At 32.7% G+C, this 23,636-nt stretch overlaps 1 protein-coding gene and 1 long non-coding RNA gene across 2 annotated transcripts; one reads left to right on the top strand and one right to left on the bottom strand.

Annotated features, from left to right (window-relative positions):
* Positions 1–343: 343 nt before the first annotated feature.
* LOC135799094 (G-protein coupled receptor dmsr-1) lies at positions 344–18,641 on the bottom strand. Its single transcript, XM_065312113.1, has 4 exons — positions 18,365–18,641; positions 5,352–5,893; positions 2,614–3,318; positions 344–1,956 (listed from the first exon to the last, which is right to left on the bottom strand). Exons 2-4 carry the CDS (start codon positions 5,870–5,872, stop codon positions 1,926–1,928), a joined length of 1,257 nt encoding a protein of 418 aa, XP_065168185.1. The 5' UTR covers positions 5,873–5,893; positions 18,365–18,641; the 3' UTR covers positions 344–1,925.
* LOC135798960 (uncharacterized) lies at positions 11,667–12,701 on the top strand. The gene is made up of 2 exons (XR_010549822.1): positions 11,667–11,848; positions 12,143–12,701. It is a non-coding gene; the product is annotated as an uncharacterized lncRNA (long non-coding RNA).
* Positions 18,642–23,636: the final 4,995 nt, after the last annotated feature.

Below are 23,636 nucleotides of genomic sequence, written 5' to 3'. Positions count from 1 at the left end.
ATATAATGAAAATTTTAGTTTCATATTATTAACGTTTTCACCTGTCTCACGTTGATATGATTATATGTCCTGTCACCACAACTAAACAGTTTATAGTGGAATCAAGTATAAAACGAGTGCATACGTTAACAACATAGAACTAAAATTCAGTTAATTTATATCACTCTTCATCGGCGTACGAAAATAGTTTTCGAAACATTTTAGCATAAAATGTATGTTGGACCATAGAATACCATCGTAACAAATTTATAAACATTTCCTGTATATACTAAATTAAATTTATATAATTTAACTACTTTGCAAATACGATTGTAATACTTTGTAAGAACAGAAAAAGCAAACATTGTCCTTTGTTCATTTTAATTACAATTCACATTACAGCAGTGTTGTACACAAAGTTAGTGAGCTTGTGGATACACGGTATAATACATTGCTTGGCGACCAGACGGTCAAACAAAATGTCCTCTGTGAGTGTTTCATCGGTGGCACTGGCACTAACACTCACCACATAATACTTGGTAGAGAATAAATTGAGAGGATGACATTTAATTAATCATGCTGCGCACGATTATTGATCCGATATCATCTACCTACGTTTTAAATAATTTATTCTATTGAGTTATATAAACATTTCGTTTGGTCAATATTTTCTGCTTCCTTTTTGGTTTTTTTAAATTGGTATAAAATTTGAATAAAAAACAACTTACCAAACCAAATGACATGTAAGCATGCAAAGGGAGCACGGATAATAACTGTGGGCATTCAATGGATTAGTTGATTAGTATTTAATGACTAGACAAGATATGACGTATCACATGGAATATATTTTTCGATGTTGGGGTTTCGTGCAGACACCATTGAATTTTACTTACTAGCTTAAAAATTCGTTCTTTTTGGTTAACTGGCATACCACGTTATAGACGATTTTTGACAATGTTTGACAACTTTGGTTATTTGTATATGGTTTAGGAAAGTTTAAAGAAGCATTTAATGGAGTTGTAAAAGTTTTGTCAATAGGTTTTTAAGGATAGCGTAAACCACGTTGGTTGAACGTACGTAAATATGGTTACACATAGTTTAACAAAACAACTATAAAATAAAAATATTGACTTGAATCGCAAAACGCGGTGGCATCTATAAGGTACTACAACTTCCGTTCATTTTATTTATGTTTTTACTCAAAATAGCAGTAAAATAAGCATGACACTTCCCTAAAAATGAAACTTTGCATTTTATATCTTCTATAATATAAAAATGAATCGCAAAATTTGTTGGTAAGCGCATAACTCAACAACGCCTAGACCAATTTGGCCAACTCTTTTTTAAAATGTTCGTTAAAGTCCAAGGATAGTTTTTATGGCGAGGAAAATTCAGATAATTGTCGGGAAAACCTTAAAAACAGCCCTTTTCTACAAAATAAAAATTGGTATTGAGATTCAGTCATAGTTATAGTTAAATAGTTGAATCCGAGGTGGCGCTCTGAAGTGCATTATTAGCAATTCTTTATATAATTAATTTCTTTAAAATAAAATCTTATTTATAGAATTGACACATACTATGTCTAAAACAAGAGGGTAAAAACGAATTACATTTTTATTAAACACTATCGGGACGAAGTCGCGGGCAAAAGCTAGTTTTATGTTTTTTATTTTATTTTTGGAAATTGTTTTTGAAGGATAGGAACAAACTCCAATGATCTTACTATTTCTATCCCGTAATGCATGACAAATTTGGTAACGTATTAATCGTGTATTACGAAGTATACCAGCAATCGCAAAATGCAAAATAAATATGTTAGTTTGTATTGAAATCATATATCAACAGTAATATATTGAAACTATCGTTGTTTTTCTTACTTTTCATATAAAAATTTGACGCATTCATTACCATCTATAGATTATATATTAAGTAGTATTAAGTTAGATTTATAGTTTTGAAGTTCCGGTGTTATCAGACCTGTAAATGGGACAACATAGGCAATCAAACATATTGGTATTAATGCGCATATTAAGTTTCAATTATCAAAATTAATTTGCTCAGACTAAACATACTATGAATACAATGAAATTTGAACACGTTTAAGCAGAATCGCAAACAACGCAATCACATTTCAGCGGAAACACCGATTTTTGTTGTGTGCGGTCTCGTTTGTAAGCATTGGTGGTGGATTAATCACATAAACTAGACCCGTGGAGATTAATCAAATCTCAACTACCGTACCGTGCCAAGCGACGTAAAGCAAGCAGCAAAGCAAACAAAACGTGACAAGATGCCATTTCGAATTTTCGCCAAACACACGCATAATAAGCTTAACTATGACGGCACTGCCCAGTTGGTAAACAATTATCTAATTTGCAGAGTGCAGTGTGCATTTAATAAGTTTATCGTTCTATGCTTCTAGAGAAAACATTTTCTGTTGTGGAATAAAAATGCAAGCAAGGACTTAACATAAATAATAAAAGAATATTTAAGTATCACAGAAGTTTGATATAAATTCGAATTAAAAGTTTTTGATGAGCTGCTTTTCTCCACCCTCTTATAATTATATCACAGTCGCAGTTGAAATTCGTCCTTGATTAGTCACGAAACAACACAGGTAACATTTATACGTACGTCGTGTAAATTTCGGAGTTTGCCGGCGGGACCCATTTGGCCAACACCTTCGACTTGAATAATTGCCCAAAGGTAATGCGAAACATTCGATTCATCCAACAGTAAAGTATAAAATTGATGCTTCCATTGAGCAACGCGAGCAGATCCATTATCTCTCCAAACTTGTGATAACAATTATTGAAGAAGCAATTTCCTTTCAGACCTATTAGTAAGCCAAATATTCCCTGCGGAAACTCGGTGAGCAAAAACAGTAGGACGACGGCCACGAGCATTTTCGTTGTACGATCCGCACGTCTTTCTGCCTTTGTTGCACGTGGTGGTGCTCCCCCAGTGAGACCACCCGTTGTGGGAGCATCAGTCATCATGCACGCATTGTAACCTCGCAAAACCTGCTTGCGTTTCTTTGCGACGAAGAGTGTTTTGATTAACCACCAGCTGATGACGGTTAGTATACAACATGGTAGGAGTTTTATGACCACCGCATAGAGCCAGAAGTTGATCACGAAATAATTGTGTTTGTTGGCTAATTCGCTGAGGCCGACGTGATGGAGGATGAAGTTCTCGTTTTCCTCGGTGACCGTGGTCGATTGTATCTCGAACGCGAAGTACGTGGGGAAACAAAGCAACACAGGGAGGAAATAACTTAACACGATTCCCAAGGTGCAGCGTCCCTCTGAGCACAAGATGTGGCTTTGATTCGGATAGCTGGAACAAGGGAGAATGTGGAGTTAATATTTCACTCGTATCGACGTTTGAATTGAATCTTATTTGAATTGAAACTACCCTGTCAAAGTGAATAGATTAGCATAGTACCTAGTAACATAGTAATATATCACCTGAACATGGGGCAGCATTGAATAAATAATGATACTGTTAAGATATTTGAAACATTTCTTTGCAAAGATTTCAATTGTAATGATAAATATTATACCAATAAATTGGACGTTATCTAAATTCTGAGAATACCCAATTAAAATAACATGTTTATCGGTTTTTAGGGATTTTGGAATAACAAATTAATTTCTCTAGTCCCTATATTTAATCATTATTACTTTATATTTGTTATAAATTAGCATAAAATATACTTAACTCATACTTCACTGTTTGGACACCGCAGTAAAATGTTCTTGCCAAAATTATTCTTTAAATATGTTAAAAAAACAGTTTTTTTTTTAATTTTGAGGATTTTTTGTGCAAGAATGTATTTAAAATTTGTTTAGATGCACAATTAGATTAGATAGAAAACGTTTTAATACAAAAATAAAATAAGAAAAGGAATTCATTGAGGTTGTGGTTGCTGCAACGCGAATTTCACGAATTTCCACCGTTTATTTCGAGTATACAGAAATACAATGTAATTTCGTTATAACGACGCTCCAGGGACCAAGCATTTTGTCACGCTATTGAGAGCGGTCGTTACATCGAAGAATAGAAAAGTAACCGAATATAAGTATTTTGCCAACAAAGTTGTACAAATTTCGCGGATAAAGAGCGTTTGTTATTATATCGAATCACGTTATGAAGAAGTTACACTGTAATTTAAAATCACTACATAGTATAAAGTAAAGTCGCTTTTTTTTCCGGTCCCTTTGTTCGCTTAAATATTTGAAACTACGCAACGGATTTTGATGCCGTTTCTTTTAATAGATAGAGTGATTCAAGAGGAAGGTTTGTATGTATAATAACATCCATTAAATAGTGGAGAAGTACTGTTATTTTTGAGGTTTCTAATGTGATGTCGTAAATACAAAGTTTTCGATTATTCCCGTCTGCTCTTTGTGCGATGCTTCGTAGCTTCCCCCTCCAAGCATAGACGTGTGTATGTGTGTATGTGTGGGTTGAAGTTGACCGGTTGATGTTTTTGTTTGGAGAAGGAAAGTCGCTTTTTCTGTCTGTCTCTTTGTATGCTTAAATCATTGAAACTACGCAACGGATTTTGATGCGGTTTTTTACTTCCGTGCGAAGCCGGGGCAGGTCGCTAGTAATATAATAATTTATTGCTTTTTAAAAGTTACAGAGAGCAAAATCTCGTAATATTTTTACTAGTCAAATACTTAACCTCTTGTCGTGAGGCTGTTTGTTCATAAACAGTTTACAAAATGACCTGGACAGCAACCAAACAAGGACTGTGACAGAATATTTGATTAAAACAGGTGACCCGAGGCCCTCAGACCAAACTCATCACCGTCGCTTACACAAACATCGAATCCTGTTAGTAATTAAATTGTTCACTTTGCACAAGTGTTTTTAATTTTATTTATAAATTAATTTTCTCCGTATTTATCACACTCATTTATATTTACTGAAAATGTATTCATGTATATATATACTTGTATCAAGTGTAATTACATATTAAATGTCATCTACTTCTTGTTGTGTCATGTTTCGACAAAAGCTTGTTCCACCGCACTAAGAGGGAAAACAACATCTTAAACAACCGTCTCGCAATCATGCGTGAGAACATTGTGTTGTTGCTTATAAAGACATTCCAAGAAATTACTCTAGAAACGACATTATACGCTATACGACGTGCGTGTTCGTAAAGAAGTACAAAGAGACTGTTGATTAGCTCAAGTCTGATATTGTTTACGAATTCTTTAAGACATGAGAAAATTATTATTCAATTTCTAGAATATATAAAAACATGTTTAAATATTTAATTTTTAATTAAACATGTTTTACCGAGGCCCCTATGTCAATAATTCAATTACAACAAAATATTTTTAATTGTCACTTACCCAATAGCTAAATATCTCCATATAGCGAGTGTCAATGTCAGGCAAATGGACGTCGTGTGCATAATCTGCGCAAAATGCATATGCGCCAGCATGTAGACAGCGCCCCAATACGGAAAGTTCATTTTTCCAGGAAGTATTACGTAATAGTAATATCCAAACGGTATATACTCGACCATGATCATCATGTCGGCGACGGCTATCCCGGTCAAGATGCGGTTGATAGGTGCGCTCGCCATGTCCTTGCGCGTCAACACCGCAATATTCAACATATTCGCAATGGTGCCAAAGCAGCAAACGACGATCGCCAGATAAACGTGATATGTCTTTCCGTATTCGATTGCGAAATCGGCGAACCAGCCGTCTGTGCACTCGCTGCGCGTCACATAGATGCAATCAACGGGGGCGGAGAGATTCTGTTGCTGGCGCTGAGTGACGTTGAAATACATCGTAGGCGACACCGTCATGTTGTTGGGAAATAAAACGTTGCGCACCATTGCTCGCACCAATGCCACTTGTTTCATCACAAGCTGGATGGCGGAGATCTGTAATGACATTAATATCACCTTTTTGATATGTTTATGGACCGAGGGAGAGGCAATAAATGTGATAATAACTATGAAAACTTACGAATGTATCTACTGTTTGGCTATGAATTTTTAGATTATCGACATTAATAATACCGTAAATTACTAAATATATTATCTATCAATATTTATATTTACTTGCTATTGCGAGTAACTTTGACACTTCAGTCTTTAGTAAAAATGTTATTATTTTTTACTTTTTGGTGCAAGATTTAATCGATTTCATCAATAAACTGCAATTTTATTTTAAAGAAATGAAAAACGCTAGTTATGCACTTTTGTGCCATCTCTGCTTCAATTATTAAACTATAACTATGAGTAAATTTGTATCCAAATTTTCAATCTTTATTTAAGGCCCTTTAATTAATAATCATTTTTGACATTCTAATACTTATTCTGCTATTTGAGACGGAGAAATATCAAATGAATCATAGATCATCCAAATCTGCCAAGTCGTTCTTGAGTTATGAATGTTGTATCAAATTTTCTTTTATATATTTGACGTTTGTAAGTCTCACTAAAAAGCATAAAACTAGTTCCTATTTTAACATTAATTTTGCGGCTAAACTTATTAAGATAAATTCAGTAATTAATTTCTTTACTCTCAGACTACTTTAAGTTACAAAAATATTAATTGAAGAACATAAAATAAAGTATGAAAGTTGCTATAGAGACTCAATCATTGTTTTACTCGTAGTTACATAATTCAAGACGAAGTGGTACTAATATATGTAGATCATTAGCATTTCTCATTTCTAATTTAAAAAATTAAAATTCAGAGTTTTATTCAAGAAGTCAGCCTGTAATAGGTGCAAGAAGCAAGAAATTAATTAGTTAGATACTTTTTATTAAAATCTACTCTTGCAAAGTCGCAAAGAAATGCTAGTGAAATATATTGCTATTCGTATTTATATTGAACTGAAATGCAGGTACATAGGGGAAGGTAGCATAATTTGGACCAGCGCCTAAGTTGGACCACCACGATATCCGCGGACTGTTGAAGTTTATGCAAAAATTGACTGGCCCCTTCTTTTACTCGTATTTATAAACAATTAATGCAACTATTTGGGTTAAAACTTGCCGCGTGCTTTCGTCGTGACAACAACTTCGTGTATCATTGATTATCAAATCTATTATAACGACGTAAGTGCAAGAGCTGTCAAGCCGTTAAAACGTTAGTTTTACCGATTATTATTTTATCATCAGAAAGCTTCTTTATTTATCTATAATTTATATTAAGATTGTCGTTGATCATTAAATATAAATTCTTCAAGTTGCCGAAGTTGGACCGAAGACAGGCACCGGGGTTTTAATAGGGAAAACGTATATCATTTTTTCGACCTCCTAGAAAAGCTTGTGGTCGAGCACAAATCTTCGAAATGATCCACTGTATGAAATGCCGCACTTTGGTTTATACAAAATGTGCTTGTGTTAGTGCTAAAACTAAAATTTACTATTGTGTCAATTGCCGTTAAAAAAGCATGGTCCAATTTAGGAAACCGGTTTCTTAATTTGGACCAAAAACACAATTTTTTTAAATTGAAATTTGAGGGGTATAAATATAATTTTTACTTAAACCAAAAATATCATTTTGTGGGTAAGCCTTGTGAGTTACTTTTCCGCTACTTAATTTTTATTGACAGTTTATATGTGGCTCTATAAATCAAAAAATATAAAAATGGTCCAAATATGGCTACTTTCCCCTACAATTTAAAAATCCGAATGCAACGTTGCGAATAACAATTATTAACTACTTATTGGTATGCATATATGATTTTGTGACATTCTGTGAACTCGCAGATATGGTACATTGTACATTCGTACTCTACAAATTTGCTAACAAGATATTTCGCAACTATTGCAATATCACGAAAATGAGGTAAAAGAGTTTTCACGAAAAACGACACGTGCGTTTGCTGTAAACTCCCAGATTTCATAACACATGCAATAAACTTGCAATAAACCGATTCTGGGTTAACATTTTATTGGGAAATCTTAAAAAAGTTTATATTATATTACACCTTCACGCAGCGGCCCAAATATTTCAGCCTAATGGATTTATCGTACATAAAATACTTTATTAACTTACGACCCTAACCGACGCACAGTATGCAATCCCAAATGAATAATGATTAAAGACCAAAGGGCGAGTGTTGATGTGGTAAATTTAGGGCTTTAACAAAATTCAATTATCAAATTAATTAATGAAACCGTCAAAATATGAAATTTAATAATTTAATAAAGGATTAAATCAAGTATAGAATTTTTATCATTTTGTATATGAATTTATATTAGAAATTAACTATGATTGATTTGAAATTAATGAAGCGCAAATAAAGTAATTTGCAAAGTATGGGTTTTTAGGAGGAACACTTTTGTTGCACCATTGCTTTTATAATTTAATAAAACTTAAATATACAGGAAATTTTTGCATAACTTTCATTTCCTTATATGAATTATTTATACGTTTATAGTGAGGACATATGAAGTTCATCAGTATGATCCGCACGCACTTTTTGATATATTCGCATAGTTTTGCATATATACAATGGCAAGTGATATGAATATCAAAAGAGGTATGTAATAAATTTCAACTCTGAACAAGATTTTTCAAGTTTATATAATAATGCCACATTATTACGTAATATGAAAAAATTGAATGTATTATACACCATAAAACAAAGGTATTGTTAGGTATTGTGGGCTGGCAACGGTGTTGGTTAACAACGTCGAAATCAAGTATTATTTAGGAATAAAGAGGGTGTACGGTAAGAGTGCTGCAAACAATATGAAACATATTTTGCGTTTTATACGGCTTATGATGACTGTAGAAGACGGTGAAAATATATTTTTAGCGTGTATGTTTCATACAAGTAAATTTAATTTAATAAAACTTGTAAAATCGGATGTTTTGATGAAAATTTTCCAAATTGTTCTAAATTTATGCATGAGTCTATATATTCAAAACATCATCAGCTTAAATTTCATCCAAACTTTGCGTTTATGTTTGCTTTATTGGAACTAAATTAGTGTTAAGTAAGCATGTTCTAAATAACGGTGTAGATTACATTATAGTCAGTAAACAATAAATAGCATTGGCTGAATATGAACCTCAACAATTTTCAATAATCCGGTTTTGCATGGAAATAATTTGATTTGATTGAATTACCTTAATTATTGGGCATACAAATTGTTTTGGATGGGTGTCTATGAGCTATGATTGATTTGAAATTAATGAAACGCAAATAAAGTAATTTGCAAAGTATGGGCTTTTAGGAGGAAAATGTTTGTTGCACCATTGCTTTTATAATTTAATAAAACTTAAATATACAGGAAATTTTAGCATAACTTTCATTTCCTTATATGAATTATTTATACATTTATAGTGAGGACATATGAAGTTCATCAGTATGATCCGCACGCACTATTTGATATATTCGCATAGTTTTGCATGTATACAATGGCAAGTGATATGAATATCAAAAGAGGTATGTAATAAATTTCAACTCTGAACAAGATTTTTCAAGTTTATATAATAATGCCACATTATTACGTAATATGAAAAAATTGAATGTATTATACACCATAAAACAAAGGTATTGTTAGGTATTGTGGGCTGGCAACGGTGTTGGTTAACAACGTCGAAATCAAGTATTATTTAGGAATAAAGAGGGTGTACGGTAAGAGTGCTGCAAACAATATGAAACATATTTTGCGTTTTATACGGCTTATGATGACTGTAGAAGACGGTGAAAATATATTTTTAGCGTGAATGTTTCATACAAGTAAATTTAATTTAATAAAACGTGTAAAATTGGAAGTTTTGATGAAAATTTTCCAAATTGTTCTAAATTTATGCATGAGTCTATATATTCAAAACATCATCAGCTTAAATTTCATCCAAACTTTGCGTTTATGTTTGCTTTATTGGAACTAAATTAGTGTTAAGTAAGCATGTTCTAAATAACGGTGTAGATTACATTATAGTCAGTAAACAATAAATAGCATTGGCTGAATATGAACCTCAACAATTTTCAATAATCCGGTTTTGCATGGAAATAATTTGATTTGATTGAATTACCTTAATTATTGGGCATACAAATTGTTTTGGATGGGTGTCTATGAGAATTTTATACAAATTATGCCTGTTAACGCCACCTAAGTTTGAATTATGTAACTATAAATATAAATAAGCACTTAACCCTCTCTTAACCCTAATTTTACACCCTTCATATTATAATTTTGCTACCAAACTTCACAAAATCCCTCACTACGTTAATCTGATGATTAGCTGATAATCTGATCAAAATCGGTCCAGCCATTTCTGAGTTTGTAAGTAACATACATACATAGTTTAATTTTATATTATTTTATTATTATTTGCCTCATGAGTTTGTCGGCGAAGATTTGAATAAAAAGAAACCAAACTAATTGCGTTTTTTGTTTCTTAGATTTATTATGTACCGAATATGTCAATAAGATTTTCAACCACTCCTTAATTTTAGTTTAAAGCAATAAGAAACTCCCTGTTGTGTCATATCTCGTGTTGAATTATGTAAATACTGGCTTTAACCTTGGCTTCGCTCGCGAATATCTAAAATAATGAAGTTGCTTAAGTACGCGTCTGTAGTCACAGAGGAAGTAACAATGAAGTAGAATGGCGGGAAGTTTAAAATGGCTGAAAGTATAGTCTATGGAAGTATAGTGTACAGTCTCCATAGTGTAGTCAATTGGATTTGATGTTGACGTAGCTGTCGGTAATACAGTGTGATAATACAGTGTGATGGTACTATAGTACTTAGGTTTGAGCTTCATTGCTGGAATGCTAGATGGCGTTAAAGTAGTCAAATAGCCAGATGCAGAGGTATTATTGGCTAAACAATTTCTTTATTTTTTTTTTAAATTAATTTTTTTATTAAATAAAAAGTAGCCTATAACCATTCGGGGACCACTAAGAATATGTGTACAAATTTTCATGATGATCGTAGTTTAAGTAGTGTTTACGTGAAAGCATGACATCAGGACTTTCGCATTTATAATATTAGTAGAGATGTGAGTGAGTGATCTCGCTGAGCTACGTTGAAGTCAATCTTAATATTTAATCAAAATTAAGCCATTTTGAAGTCCAAAAATTATAATCATATGTAGTGTAACCATATAATCTATATATTCATTGTGATATTTATATGTATAGCGAAGATGTTGAAATCGTTAAAATTCTTGCTTAAAAAAGTATGCAAATATTTCAATATCAGAAGTATTAAATTTAATTTGTTTGAAATTGTCCTCGAGGAACATAATTCCATTATCAAAAAGCAATGAAAGGAATATTTGAGTTATTAAAGAGGCATTCTGAGATTCTTAAAAGCTCAACTCAAGCCTTACGAGAATAGTATAAATAGTAATACAATAGATCCAAACAAAGCGCTGAATTGGTAATAGCATCACAGAAACACGCTAACGAGAAATATTTAGCTCTTGTATTGAATCATTTAGAACGCAAGAGTGCATCTTTTTCAAACTTAATCGTTCTGAAGCGAAATTCGCAAAGCACTTGCATTTGCATTTTTTATACTTTACTTCATTTACCTCATTTTAGTTTGCACGTCTGACATCGCAGACGTTCTCTGAAATTATTTAATTAACTGGAACAGTAAACTTATTTTATAATATTAAATATTCTATATGCTGGTATTATACATTTAGCATTGTTAGCAAGATACTTGGGAGAGCAGGTAGGATTCGTACAGTAGGAGCATTCGTACAGTCCTTATTCCTACCACTGTAGAATACTTTGACAGGTCTGTGTTTGTGTGCGTGAGACCCACTCGCACGCATAGGTTACTCGCGGGGTGAGACGTCAGTGCAGCCGCCGGCTTCGACGCAACGAGTCGTAACGTGATTTCGCGCCAAGTAAGTATTTTTTTGGTTATGTTTTTAAACATCTTTGTTTATTCACGCTTTATTCCTATTGTAAAAGTGAATGTACACAGTTTGTGAAGGAATAACTTAGTTTAGCATGTAAATATAGATTTTGGCCCAGTTTCAGCGGTTATTTTTATTTTCGATATTAATTGTTTTTTTTGGTGTTGGGGAACCTTCGTACAGGTAGGGGGTGGGGTAGATTCGTACGTGTACGAATGCTCCCCGTGCCTGACTGGACATTTAAATGTATCTATTTTTCAGTAAAATCTAATATTGTTACAGAACCATGCCGCGAATATATATTAAAAAGGGGACGAGGACGGGAGAGGTAGATGAAGGTGCAATAGAATCGGCGATAAAAGAAGTTTTGGATAAGACATTATCTATTAGAAAATCTGCACAAAAATATGGCGTCAAACCAACAACACTCGAAAGTCGTCTGAAAAAGTTTCATCAACAAGAAGCTGCCGAAAATATGCCTACCCGTGCGTTCACTTCCAAGTTTACGTCAAATCAGGTGTTTTCAACTGAGGAGGAAGCCCTTTTAAACAATTACATTATTGAATGCTCCAAAATGCACTACGGTCTGACGATCATCCAGGTCAGAAAATTGGCATATGAGTTTGCAAAAGCCAATCAGCTTAATTTTCATCCGAGTTGGCATCATAATAAAATGGCTGGTAAAGAATGGTTGGATAGTTTCCGCAGGCGAAACGGAAACCTGAGTCTTAGAAAGCCTGAAAATACCAGCGCCGCTAGATCATTTGCTTTTAACAAGACTGCTGTAACTGATTTTTATAATAACCTTGAAAAGGTTCTAACAAAGTACAAATTTACTTCAGATCGTATTTTTAATTTTGATGAGTCCGAATTTCCACAGTGCTGAGCACACCTAAAGTTTTAGCTGAAAAGAATCAAAAACAAATAGGCCAACTTGTGTCAGCAGAGAGGGGAGAACTAGTTACATTTGGAGGAATAATTTCAGCTAGTGGTAATACAATTCCACCACTATTTATCTTCCCGAGGGTTCACTTCAAGGACCACTTTATGACAGGTGCACCAGAAGGAAGCCTGGGAGTTGCAACAAAAAATGGATGGATTACTTCTGCTATATTTATAGAGGTACTGAAACACATCCAAAAGAAATCGTCGTGCTCTAAAGATAATCCCATTTTGTTGCTTGTCGACAACCATGAGAGCCATGTGACTATTGAAGCTGTAAACTATGCTCGTGATAATGGGATTATTTATCTATCCTTTCCACCCCACACGACACATCGTCTCCAGCCTTTAGACATCGGAGTATTTGGACCGTTTAAGGCTAAACTCAAGATAGCTTTTAACGATTGGCACGTGAATAACCCAGGCAAAACCCTCAATATATATAATATACCACGACTGGCTAAGATAGCATATTTTGAATCCTTTACTGGTAAAAATATCACTCATGCCTTTGAGAAGGCCGGAATATGGCCTTTTAATAGGTTAGCTTTTGGCGACGATGATTTTGCACCTGTGAATGTATACTATTCTAGTTCAACCCAAGATGCTCAAACGAACCCACAAGCTTCAACTTCTTCACAACCACAAGCGTTACAATCCACGCAAGATAAGCAATCAAGTTCTGTAGCCGTTCAAGATTACGATGTGCCAGAGACCATACCAGCAGACCCCATACAGACAGAGTTTATTCAACAAAACCTTCCAAGTTGTTCATCATCTGTGTCTCCATCTTTGCTATCACCTACAACAGTAACAGATTGCTCACCAGCTGTGGGGTTGATCACCCCAGAGTTAGTCAGGCCATATCCTAGAGTGGACAGAGATTCAATAAAGAAAACAAGGAAAGGAAAGCTACCAGGCAAATCTAGAATTTACACTGATACTCCGGAAAAGATAGACTGGCAGAAATAGAAAAAGGAAGACTATTGAAGAAGCAAGTGCAAGAGAAAAAACAAAAAGCTAAGGCCATCAAAGCTCTACATCTTGTCTTAGATGCAGATAACGCATCTTCAATAAAGAGGAAATCTCAATCGAAAGAGTCATTTAATTTAAAGAAGCAAAAGAAAACTACAAAGACTGATAATGAAGCAAATGCATATTATATGATACCTATGAATACCTAAATAATATATCTTGGTTCTTAATACAAAAATGCTGATTCTGTGTTAAATTGATCTCAATAAATGATTAAATTTAATCAACAATTGTTTATTTTCTTTGACTGTATGAAGGTACCCCATCATGTACGAAAGTACCCCACACTATGCACGAAGGTACCCCGTGTGTGGGGTACTTTCGTACGATTTCCATTTTGGAAAACTGATCATAATTCTGTCTGTGTGATTTGTGACGGAGCTGTACCATACTATAATTATAGGCAGATATATAGGCTAAGAATAGTATAAATAGTAATACAATAGATCCAAACAAAGCGCTGAATTGGTAATAGCATCACAGAAACACGATAACGAGAAATATTTAGCGCTTGTATTGAATCATTTAGAACCCAAGAGTGCATCTTTTTCAAACTTAATCGTTCTGAAGCGAAATTCGCAAAGCACTTGCATTTGCATTTTTTATACTTTACTTCATTTACCTCATTTTAGTTTGCACGTCTGACATCGCAGACGTTCTCTGAAATTATTTAATTAACTGGAACAGTAAACTTATTTTATAATATTAAATATTCTATATGTTGGTATTATACATTTAGCATTGTTAGCAAGATACTTAGTCTTTACTTTTGTTATTAAACAAGAATGACTTTTACGCCTACGCATCATTGTTATTCAAGTTTATGATTCAATATCCCCTTTTATGAATTACGATGTAATATAAGACGCTATGAAGTGTAACAAAATAAAACGCCACTCAACGTACCTTATGCAATAACGACGCAAGCTTATTCATTCGTTACGTTTTTAATTGTGTTTGTCTGATTCAAATTAAAACTCGTACGTAAATGTTCGAATTTATGTGTGTGGCGATAGTATTGCAGTAACGTTTACGTTTGGCTGCGAATATACGGCCGTCAACGGAAAAGAAAAAAGAAAAACTCGTTTATTAATTTCCCTGAATTCTGCGAACTGATGTTTTCATCACTTTTTTTTACAAAGCTTAAACCGAGCTTTTTAATGTACATTATGCATCTTTCAATCATTTTATGTTTTGCAGTTTTAACAATGGCAAAAAGTACCTATCAAAAATGAGATTGTTATTATAGCAGGTTCAACCAGGAACTGATCTTTCTATTCTATTAAAACCTGGTTTTTCAGTTTATTCTATTTCGAAAATAACGACTCTGTTTCGAAAGACGTCAGTAATAAAACATTAAAGTAAATATAGATCAAAATTTTCGATAAGTTATGATATGCTAATGTAACCACACGTTATACTGTAAATATTTGTACCTGCGACTAGTAAATATGCAACACATCAAACATCAAAGTAAATTAGGTATTCGGAAATTTGGTTATATATAGTTTGATTTTCGTGTAAAATCAAATCAAATGTTGCCAATTTATATGCATAGAAATAAAAACATTATAGAAACATTAAAAAGCATTTAACTAGAGTATATATTGGAGTAAAAAGCTGTGTCAGGCAGAATACGGTACTAATGCAGCAATCAAAAGCAATAGTATAATAATAACTATGCTATTGAGCGCAATATATAATACTTCCTGATCACCTCATTACAATAACATGCTCAATAATAGCCAGTCATAAAGAAGAACCTAATAGTTGATAAGTTACCTGAACTCTCGGAAATTTCATGCTTATTGCTTTAATAACAATCTCTGCAAATGATCATGATAAATGATTGCCGATAACGATCTGCAATTATTAAAGAAAATAAATGGGTTGCCGTAAAGAGTAAATGTCCAACTTCCCAACGGACAGCAACGCAAACAAATTAATTATTGCTTAACAAAACATTTGCTCTTCCGTTGAATTGCCCATTTGGGATATTGGGATTGTTTTTATGTATATTGAGTGTTGCACAAATTTAGAAATGAACAAAAATATGCAATATTTGATTTTGCATCCGAACTTTAAAATATAGGTAATAAGGCAAAATAATAAAAGGATGATTTTTGTCACTGGTATTACCAATAAATTTAATTATTCTCATATTATCATTTCATTTTGTGAACAGAATATATGTTAAATACACATATATTATGCATGTATCACATAATAATAAACCAATGAAAAGAACATAATTTGTACAAAGATCAAAATTCCTTAAAGATAATCCTGACTTTTTGTATTTTTAAGAACCAGATTTATTTATTATTCAGTAGCTAAGAAAACAAACAAAAAACTGTTTTATTACTTGTAATAATATAAATACTTATATTAGTAATAAATGAAAAAGACACTCTGGCGGGGTGGTTTGGATTTAGATTACATTTTGATTGTAATCAGTTTTATTAATAAAAAAAAAGTATGTGTTCAAAAAAATATTATATTGGTATAATAACAACGTAGTCATTCTTCATCTAATTAGTAATTTAAACAATCAACGTGTCATCATCTGCAACTGGGTTTGGAAACTACAGAAACTACATCCTAACTAACATTATAAATGCAAATGTGCATTTGGTTGTTTATTTTTTACGCTTTCACGCGAAAACCACCAAACCAACAAATTTTTAGAAAAAAAATATTTTTGACCAAAGAAAAGTAACTTATTGAAATACAATGGTAGTACGAGAGGGTGAGTATAAGCTAAGTAAAGTTAAGTAAACACTAAGTAAACTGTACGCTATACCCTCACAATATCGCCGAAACGATATAACATATTTTTAACAAGTCAATGCAATATTTGCCAAGCCTGATGTGGATAGCTATTTCGACCATTAGAGGTCTCATCAGCACACCTACTGGCATTGACTTGCAATGGTTTAGTAATATATCGTTTCGGCGATATTGTGTGGGTATAGCATACAGTAAGTGTTTACTTAACTTTACTTAGAAAAGTAACTTACTTTTTGTTGCAAAAATAGAACTTACAGAGTGAAAATGCGGGATAAAAGCTGATAAAACATTTAATCGGAAATGTGCTAAAGTGCATAATTATTATTTCATAAACTAGTGTTTTATAAAGTGGATTAAAAACACAATTAAAACAAAAATCACAGATTTAACAATAAAACCAGGATTAAAAAAGTATAATATTTACCTTTAGATAATTTTCTAAACCTTTACACCATTTATTATAACTTTAACATCCTTTTTTACCATTAAAACTGTTTGAATTTGCAATTGGTATAATCCAGCAATTTTCAATTTTCCAAGTAGTTTAACCTAACGTACGCTCAGGTAATAAATTATATTCTGCAACGAGGCTTATAAATCAAAACCGCACCATAACTGGCTAACTCGATAAATTCCTTTTCATAATTGCCTCTAGCAAAAAAATCTCAAATTTCAACAAATCCCATTACTCTTCTCCAAATCTTCTCGTATAAATGAAAAATATTGAAATATTGACAATAAACAATTAAAAAGTGTCACTCAAAATCAATATAAATTATTCATGAGGATTTTCTCTTTAAATACATTACCATTTCAAGGTGTGAGGCGTAATAATAAAACTCAAACGCGTGATCGGACTGCAAGTGGCTTTTCCGCCATGGACAACTAAAGGGAGACGCATGAAAGAAAAACACGATTCGATCTAAATAAGAAGTCATGTTTATTTAGATGTACGGTAGATAAATTGGTTTGAAAAGAAGTTCTAAATATACCAACTGTCTCAGGCGCCGCAAAATATCGGTGTTAATTTGAATAGAATTTGCATAAAATGGCGGTGTTGACGAAATGGTGCTGTCAGCAATATTTATCTTGGAGCACTGCATTTTTACATGAATTAGAAAAGTTATACAATCAAGTTACATAAAGTTGAGATAAGATAACTTTAAACTCGAAGGAATTGTGTTTTGATTGTGTTATACCTGTAAGTATGGTTGCAGGCTAAAGAATAATAAAAATTCGATATTTTAGCATCGCACTATTTTTTATTCAGCGTTTGGACAATTGTGTACAATTGCCGCCGTGAATATAGATTAAAATTAACAGAGACAAACCCGAAATTGCTTTCCAACGCACGTACAAATCAAGTCGCTAAAACTAAACTTGTTTTATTTTCTAATTTCAATTACACTTGACTAGTACAACAACAAGTTAAATCTGATAAATCTGCTTCAACTTTTTAACTAAAACATTTAACTAAGTTTCTGATTGCGGTGACGGACATTCATAAAAGTGAGAAAACTTTTCAAGTCGGGAAACTTTAAAAGTTGTACACACGCAATTTAAAGTCGACTAAAAGTTCAAATACTATCTCCAGATACCAAAAATAAGTTCGCCGAGGCTATACAGAATAATTAAACGTTGGCAAGTGACGATTGATTACAGTTTCGTAAGGTCACAAACTTTTCTATTAAATTTTCGCATTTTTTGCGTTCAATTTAATTTAGACACACAACTCACATGAATGCGCTTGGGTAATGTTCCAAAGTAGGTTGAATTTTCTTGTGATGTCAGTTTTCCAGTGCGTTTACAAAATTTCACACTCAATTTGTTAGGCAGATTACTTTCGCCGCCGTCGAAACGTGATCGCGTTGTTCGGTGTGTGCACAGTGTGAACGTAGGGTGCGCGGAGGTGGCCGAAATTGGACTGCCGCAACAGTGCCGAAGTCGACTGACGCAGCCCCCCAGCACGGGATGAGCGTACGGCACATTGACTGCAGCTGCGGCAGTGGCGGCGGTAGTGGCGGCGGCGGATCCACAAACTGTTGCGTATTTGGAGACGCGTTGTGTTGTAAACACGCTAGGTACCGTCTGCTATATAGACATTTGTAAAAAAAAGATGGAAGAGTAGTAAGACGACATGTACAAGGATGGAAAATTTCAGCAGGACGGTTTAATTAATAAAAAATGTCACTGCAGTCATTTATATTGGTGCCAAAAAGTTAAATTTTTCTTAATTAGCACAGAGTTAAGCTTACGCTATCAATAAAATTTATTTTTAATTTATTTTCTTAGGTGTGAAGGTGTTCTACATAACTAATTCATATATTAGCTATTTTAGGCAATAATATCAGAAAGGTTATTATTTTATTGTTATTAAATACCTGAAATTTGATATCTTTATGATTTTACAACGCAATACTCGAAACTTGAAAAGTTATACGGATTTTGAAATGCAAAAGTTTTTATTTGGGAATTATTAAAATATTAATTGGCTGTCTATTGTACCAAAAACTCGGGAAGTTTTTATACACAACACGTTAATTTTTTGAACATGTCCATTATATTTGAAATAATATTCAAAATAATATTGAATCAGTACGTTTTTCATTAAAATAGATTAATTGTGAAAATAATTAAATTTCCAGAGCAAAGGGAAAATATTCATTTCCATTAATACTGACATTTTTTAATTTTAAATCATATTAGGTTTTGTCCAGAACTTTGTGAGAGTAGTTTTTATTAAATGTAGCCGATCTAATTACTTCCTCCTTTGTTACACCTATTCTGCGTTGTTGATGTCACATTCGTAAATATTTCATTTTATTTCTAAAACTTGAGAGCATTTACTCCGCATGTGCATGTGCAGTGTGCACCGCATCGGTTGGATTTTGGTATCACCATCTATGCCTTAGCTTACAACCATCAAGTCTTATTTTTAGTACAAAGCTTATGTGATATTTTGATGAATAAACTATAGTCTTGTAAAGTTTCATCAATATCAGTTCAGTCACTTTTGTGCAGAATATCAAATGAACAAATAACGTCAAATTTGCATTTTCTCATTTAGAATTATGGAGTATTGATCAAAAGGAATAATATAACAAACCTACAAACCTATGCAATGCCTTTTAAAATTTCTTTGAGACCGAGTTTCAAAGTAGATGCAGTCGTCAAAAAAAAACGATTGCATCGGTGGCGTTCACCAAAACAAAACCAAATCAATCAAGGAACATCTGTGGCCGTTCATTATTACTGTAGAAAGGCTATACGATTAGAAGCACCTCGGTTTCATCACTTGCTTCAAATCAAGTTCTGCTCGATGTCCGACCTTGTTTTTAGTGGATTAAGAAACTTTTACTTTTGTTTATTACGAGTGGTGTACTACCACTATATTTCTTTCAGATTTTTTATATCGTCTGCACTATTTCGATACACTTGTAAAGGCAAAAAATTGTAAAATAAATGTTAGAAGTTGTTTTGTTGTAACAACGTTTATTATTATTATTTTTAAATAAATATTTGTTTACTTATTTATATTAACCCTTCAAATTATTAATCAGGTGTATTGCCTTCTTTTTTGGTCATTCTTATAATTAAATAACACGACACTCAAGAAACATGGCATTTAATAAAATTATAAGGAAGTAGTTTGATAAAAAAACATGTCGCATTGATATAATTTTAATATCACAATATTGCAATAATTCCACGAATTCTCCACTCGTGAGTCACTTCAAATTATGTTACAATTCCAGTTAGATTCAGCAACAACCAAACATGAAAAATGAAAACGTGGCGAAGCAAAATATATATATACTTTTGATCCTGCAGCTTATGCAGAATATTTCTCCTTACACAGGGCACCTATAAAGTTATACAGAGGAAATTAATATACGTATACCAGCCAAGTTAAACATATTTCGCCGTTCTGAGCGGTTTGTAGTTGTATCGAGTTACGCTATAAAGACGCATTGTATTAATAATGGTTTAACTTCAAAGAATAAGACTAAAATCATCATAATAAAGTTTACTTTTGCCCATTCGCTGGGTGAAGTTGTTATCGGCCGTTTTTAATGTATTCCAGTGCGTCCTCCATTACAAACTTTCCTAGGTTCCCTAGGAGACGACGTGATCAAAATCTACCTCGTTTCGAAGTGCAACGCAGGTTTCAATACAGAACGCACCAATGGAAATACATACTATAATGCTGAATCTCAGGGACAATTTTATATTTTATTTAAATATATTTTACACGTCAAGCCAACATGTAAAAATAATAAATAAATGATGCAAAAATAAATTGCGTTTATAGAAATCCTGAAAATCCAGTTCAAAATAAACTATTTAATAAACAATTGACGAACATAATACAAATATAATCTCTTCATTTATACTCCTATTAATTGCAATAAAATTGATGAAATAGTTGAATGCCTTGTTCAATACATTATTAAAATTTCAGCTATATAAATTTTATATTTTTTAGTTACGTGGATATTGTAGATTTGCCGGTACATATTTGAATAACGCATGTTTGCTTTCAAACTCTGTGAAACTCACGTAAATATTTATCAACTACTTAAACACTGTGAACTTATTACATAGTTAAATGTAGGTACATTTACAAAAAAGATCATGTTTCCAAGTATCTTATGAAAATCAGTTTTATTTGCAACCAGCTGTGTTCAAAAAACTCCTCTAGTTTCATATATACTCGTATTATGTCTATTTCTCTATGTGTATATAATGATCATGTGTATGTGTGTTCCCAATAGACTTCAAAACGGCTAGACCGATTTTGATGAAATTTTTACAGAATCTTCACATAAGACCAGTGGGTAAATTTGTTTAGTATGGAAGCGAAACTATAACTTAAAAGGTGTTAAATAAATAATAAGAGTTGGAATAAAATTTCAATTTTGTATCTTCATTTATTTTTATAAAATTCACAAAAACTAAGCCTTTGAGAATATTTTATATGCGCAGACTTATACTTTGATACAGTAGTCGTTTATTCCAATGCAAAACTGGGACAGATTTCTAACCACATGCCAGTGAAAATCCTATCGGAATCGCATAAGCCGTTAGTGAGATTAGCCGGAACAAAGGCAGACAACCAAGCAGACAGACAAGCAAACAAGTATTATAAAAACAGTTTTTTTATTATTAGCGACGCATATACTTCCATCTACAATTAGATATTTTGATCGTATTTATAAAGTCTAGATGTCTAGTAAAAATATAAATAGAACCAACACATGTAATATGTTATGAACTTCTATGACGTTAATTACGTTTCAGTTATGAAGAATTTAATCATCAAAATTGACTATGTTTCTTAGAAAATCCCAGTCTATAAATAATAAAACAATATTCTACTACTTCAAAATAGCTATATTCGATCCACGATCCTGGAAAAATGTATTATTTTAAAAGTTCATCGTTGTTGTTCGGGAATATTGTAAACACAATTGTTGTGAACGCAAAAGGCTTATCACAGCTTATCCATGAAATAGTTTCCTAGAGTAAACACTATGCACAAAGCAAAATGTCTAAAAATATAATATATTTAATATAATCTTTCAAAACTAAAAATTGTATTGAAAGTTAATTCCTCAGTGAATTAAAGATTTATTTCGTACAAGATTTAAGAAAGTATTAAAACAAATATAAATTAGTGATAAAGCACAAAGTAAAGTTCATAAATCACTTGTAAATGTACATATTTGGTGCACGCCATCAGGGAACTATTTGGTTCGTGAAAATGTACATCCGATGATAGTTTGGCATCAGTGTCTGGCCGGAAGGCAACTGATTAATTGTTAGTTGCATCTGTTATTTGCAATTCTCCACCATCGCAGCACTTTCCTCCAGCACTGCATCAGCGTTCTTGTCGGTGCAGGCATCGCAAGCATCATTGATTTTGTGTGACGTGCATAAATAGCTTCCCACCGAGTACGTAAAATGTCCGACCGTCAAAAAAAGTACCATTCCAGCGTAATAGCACCGCCATAGCATGAACAAGATGGAAACTACCCCGATGACGGTCCACATCGGTGGCATTTCGAAACTTTTTAGTGTTTTGAACAAATTTATAAATGCCATTAGCAGAAAAATGTGGTAGAAGATTTTACCGATAAACCAGTAACACGGCATGATTTTAAATATGTTGATGTAAAAATATGTTATGACGTTCAATTCAATTACAAGTTGACGTTTGATTGACAATCATTTTCAATATTTTTGTTTATATATTCATTTATTTACTCAGAGTTGATCATTGATTTTGGGTTTTTTGGTTAATATTCGCCCGACCGCTGATTCTCTAGCTTCTCCACCTGACTTTCTCTGACACGTATATTAATGAAGTTGTGAGCTTGAATTTTAGGACCGTCTATAATCCATTCGGAGCCTAACTCTCAACTTTGAATAACATCGGCGAATATTGCAGGCTTACGATAGTTGAACGGAATTTACCGATGTATTAACTAATCAACTAGCACTTTGGAAATTCTGGGACCATGGGGGTGATCAATAATATCTATTCTTAGTAAATATGTTGGAAATAGGTTAGGCTTATATGTAAAACACCATAAACACGTCATTACCATAAAATTATATGCTTCATTAATTTCTACATAGTCATTTCTATTTCTGAATGTTTAGAGGAGTATAACTATGTATATATCCGTATCATTTTGGTAATTACAGTCACACCTTGATTCACGTTGTATTTATTCGATAAATTACTTTATCTGTATTGTTGAGAAAGCGTTATCATCAATTTAGTAAACAAACCTAAATTTTTTTATTAGTTGAACTAAAAAATTTCAACATTGGTACAAATTGTTTATAATCAATTTTTGAAACATTAAATTAAAAAAAATTAATAAATATTATTTGTAAAATGTTATTGTGAAGTTTTATATCTTTTCAAATTTTTTGTCGATGTTTTGCGGGAAATGAACAAATAAAAATAGCTTTTGGCTATTTTCCGTTAGACCATTTT

Source organism: Atheta coriaria, unplaced genomic scaffold (assembly GCF_025399875.1).
Source record: "Atheta coriaria isolate IRGN ID8LTWV9N9 unplaced genomic scaffold, Caltech_Dcor_3.1 hic_scaffold_9_pilon, whole genome shotgun sequence".
NCBI lineage: Eukaryota > Metazoa > Arthropoda > Insecta > Coleoptera > Staphylinidae > Dalotia > Dalotia coriaria.
This window is presented reverse-complemented; position numbering and strand designations above follow the sequence as displayed.

Excerpts from the sequence above, each read along its gene's own strand:
- LOC135799094 (XM_065312113.1), bottom strand. The coding sequence starts at position 5,872 with ATGAAACAAGTGGCATTGGTGCGAGCAATGGTGCGCAACGTTTTATTT. Across the intron at positions 3,319-5,351 it reads TGGAGATATTTAGCTATTGG|CTATCCGAATCAAAGCCACA; the intron begins GTAAGTGACAAT and ends CCCTTGTTCCAG. Across the intron at positions 1,957-2,613 it reads AACTCCGAAATTTACACGAC|GTCTGATAACACCGGAACTT; the intron begins GTACGTATAAAT and ends TCCCATTTACAG.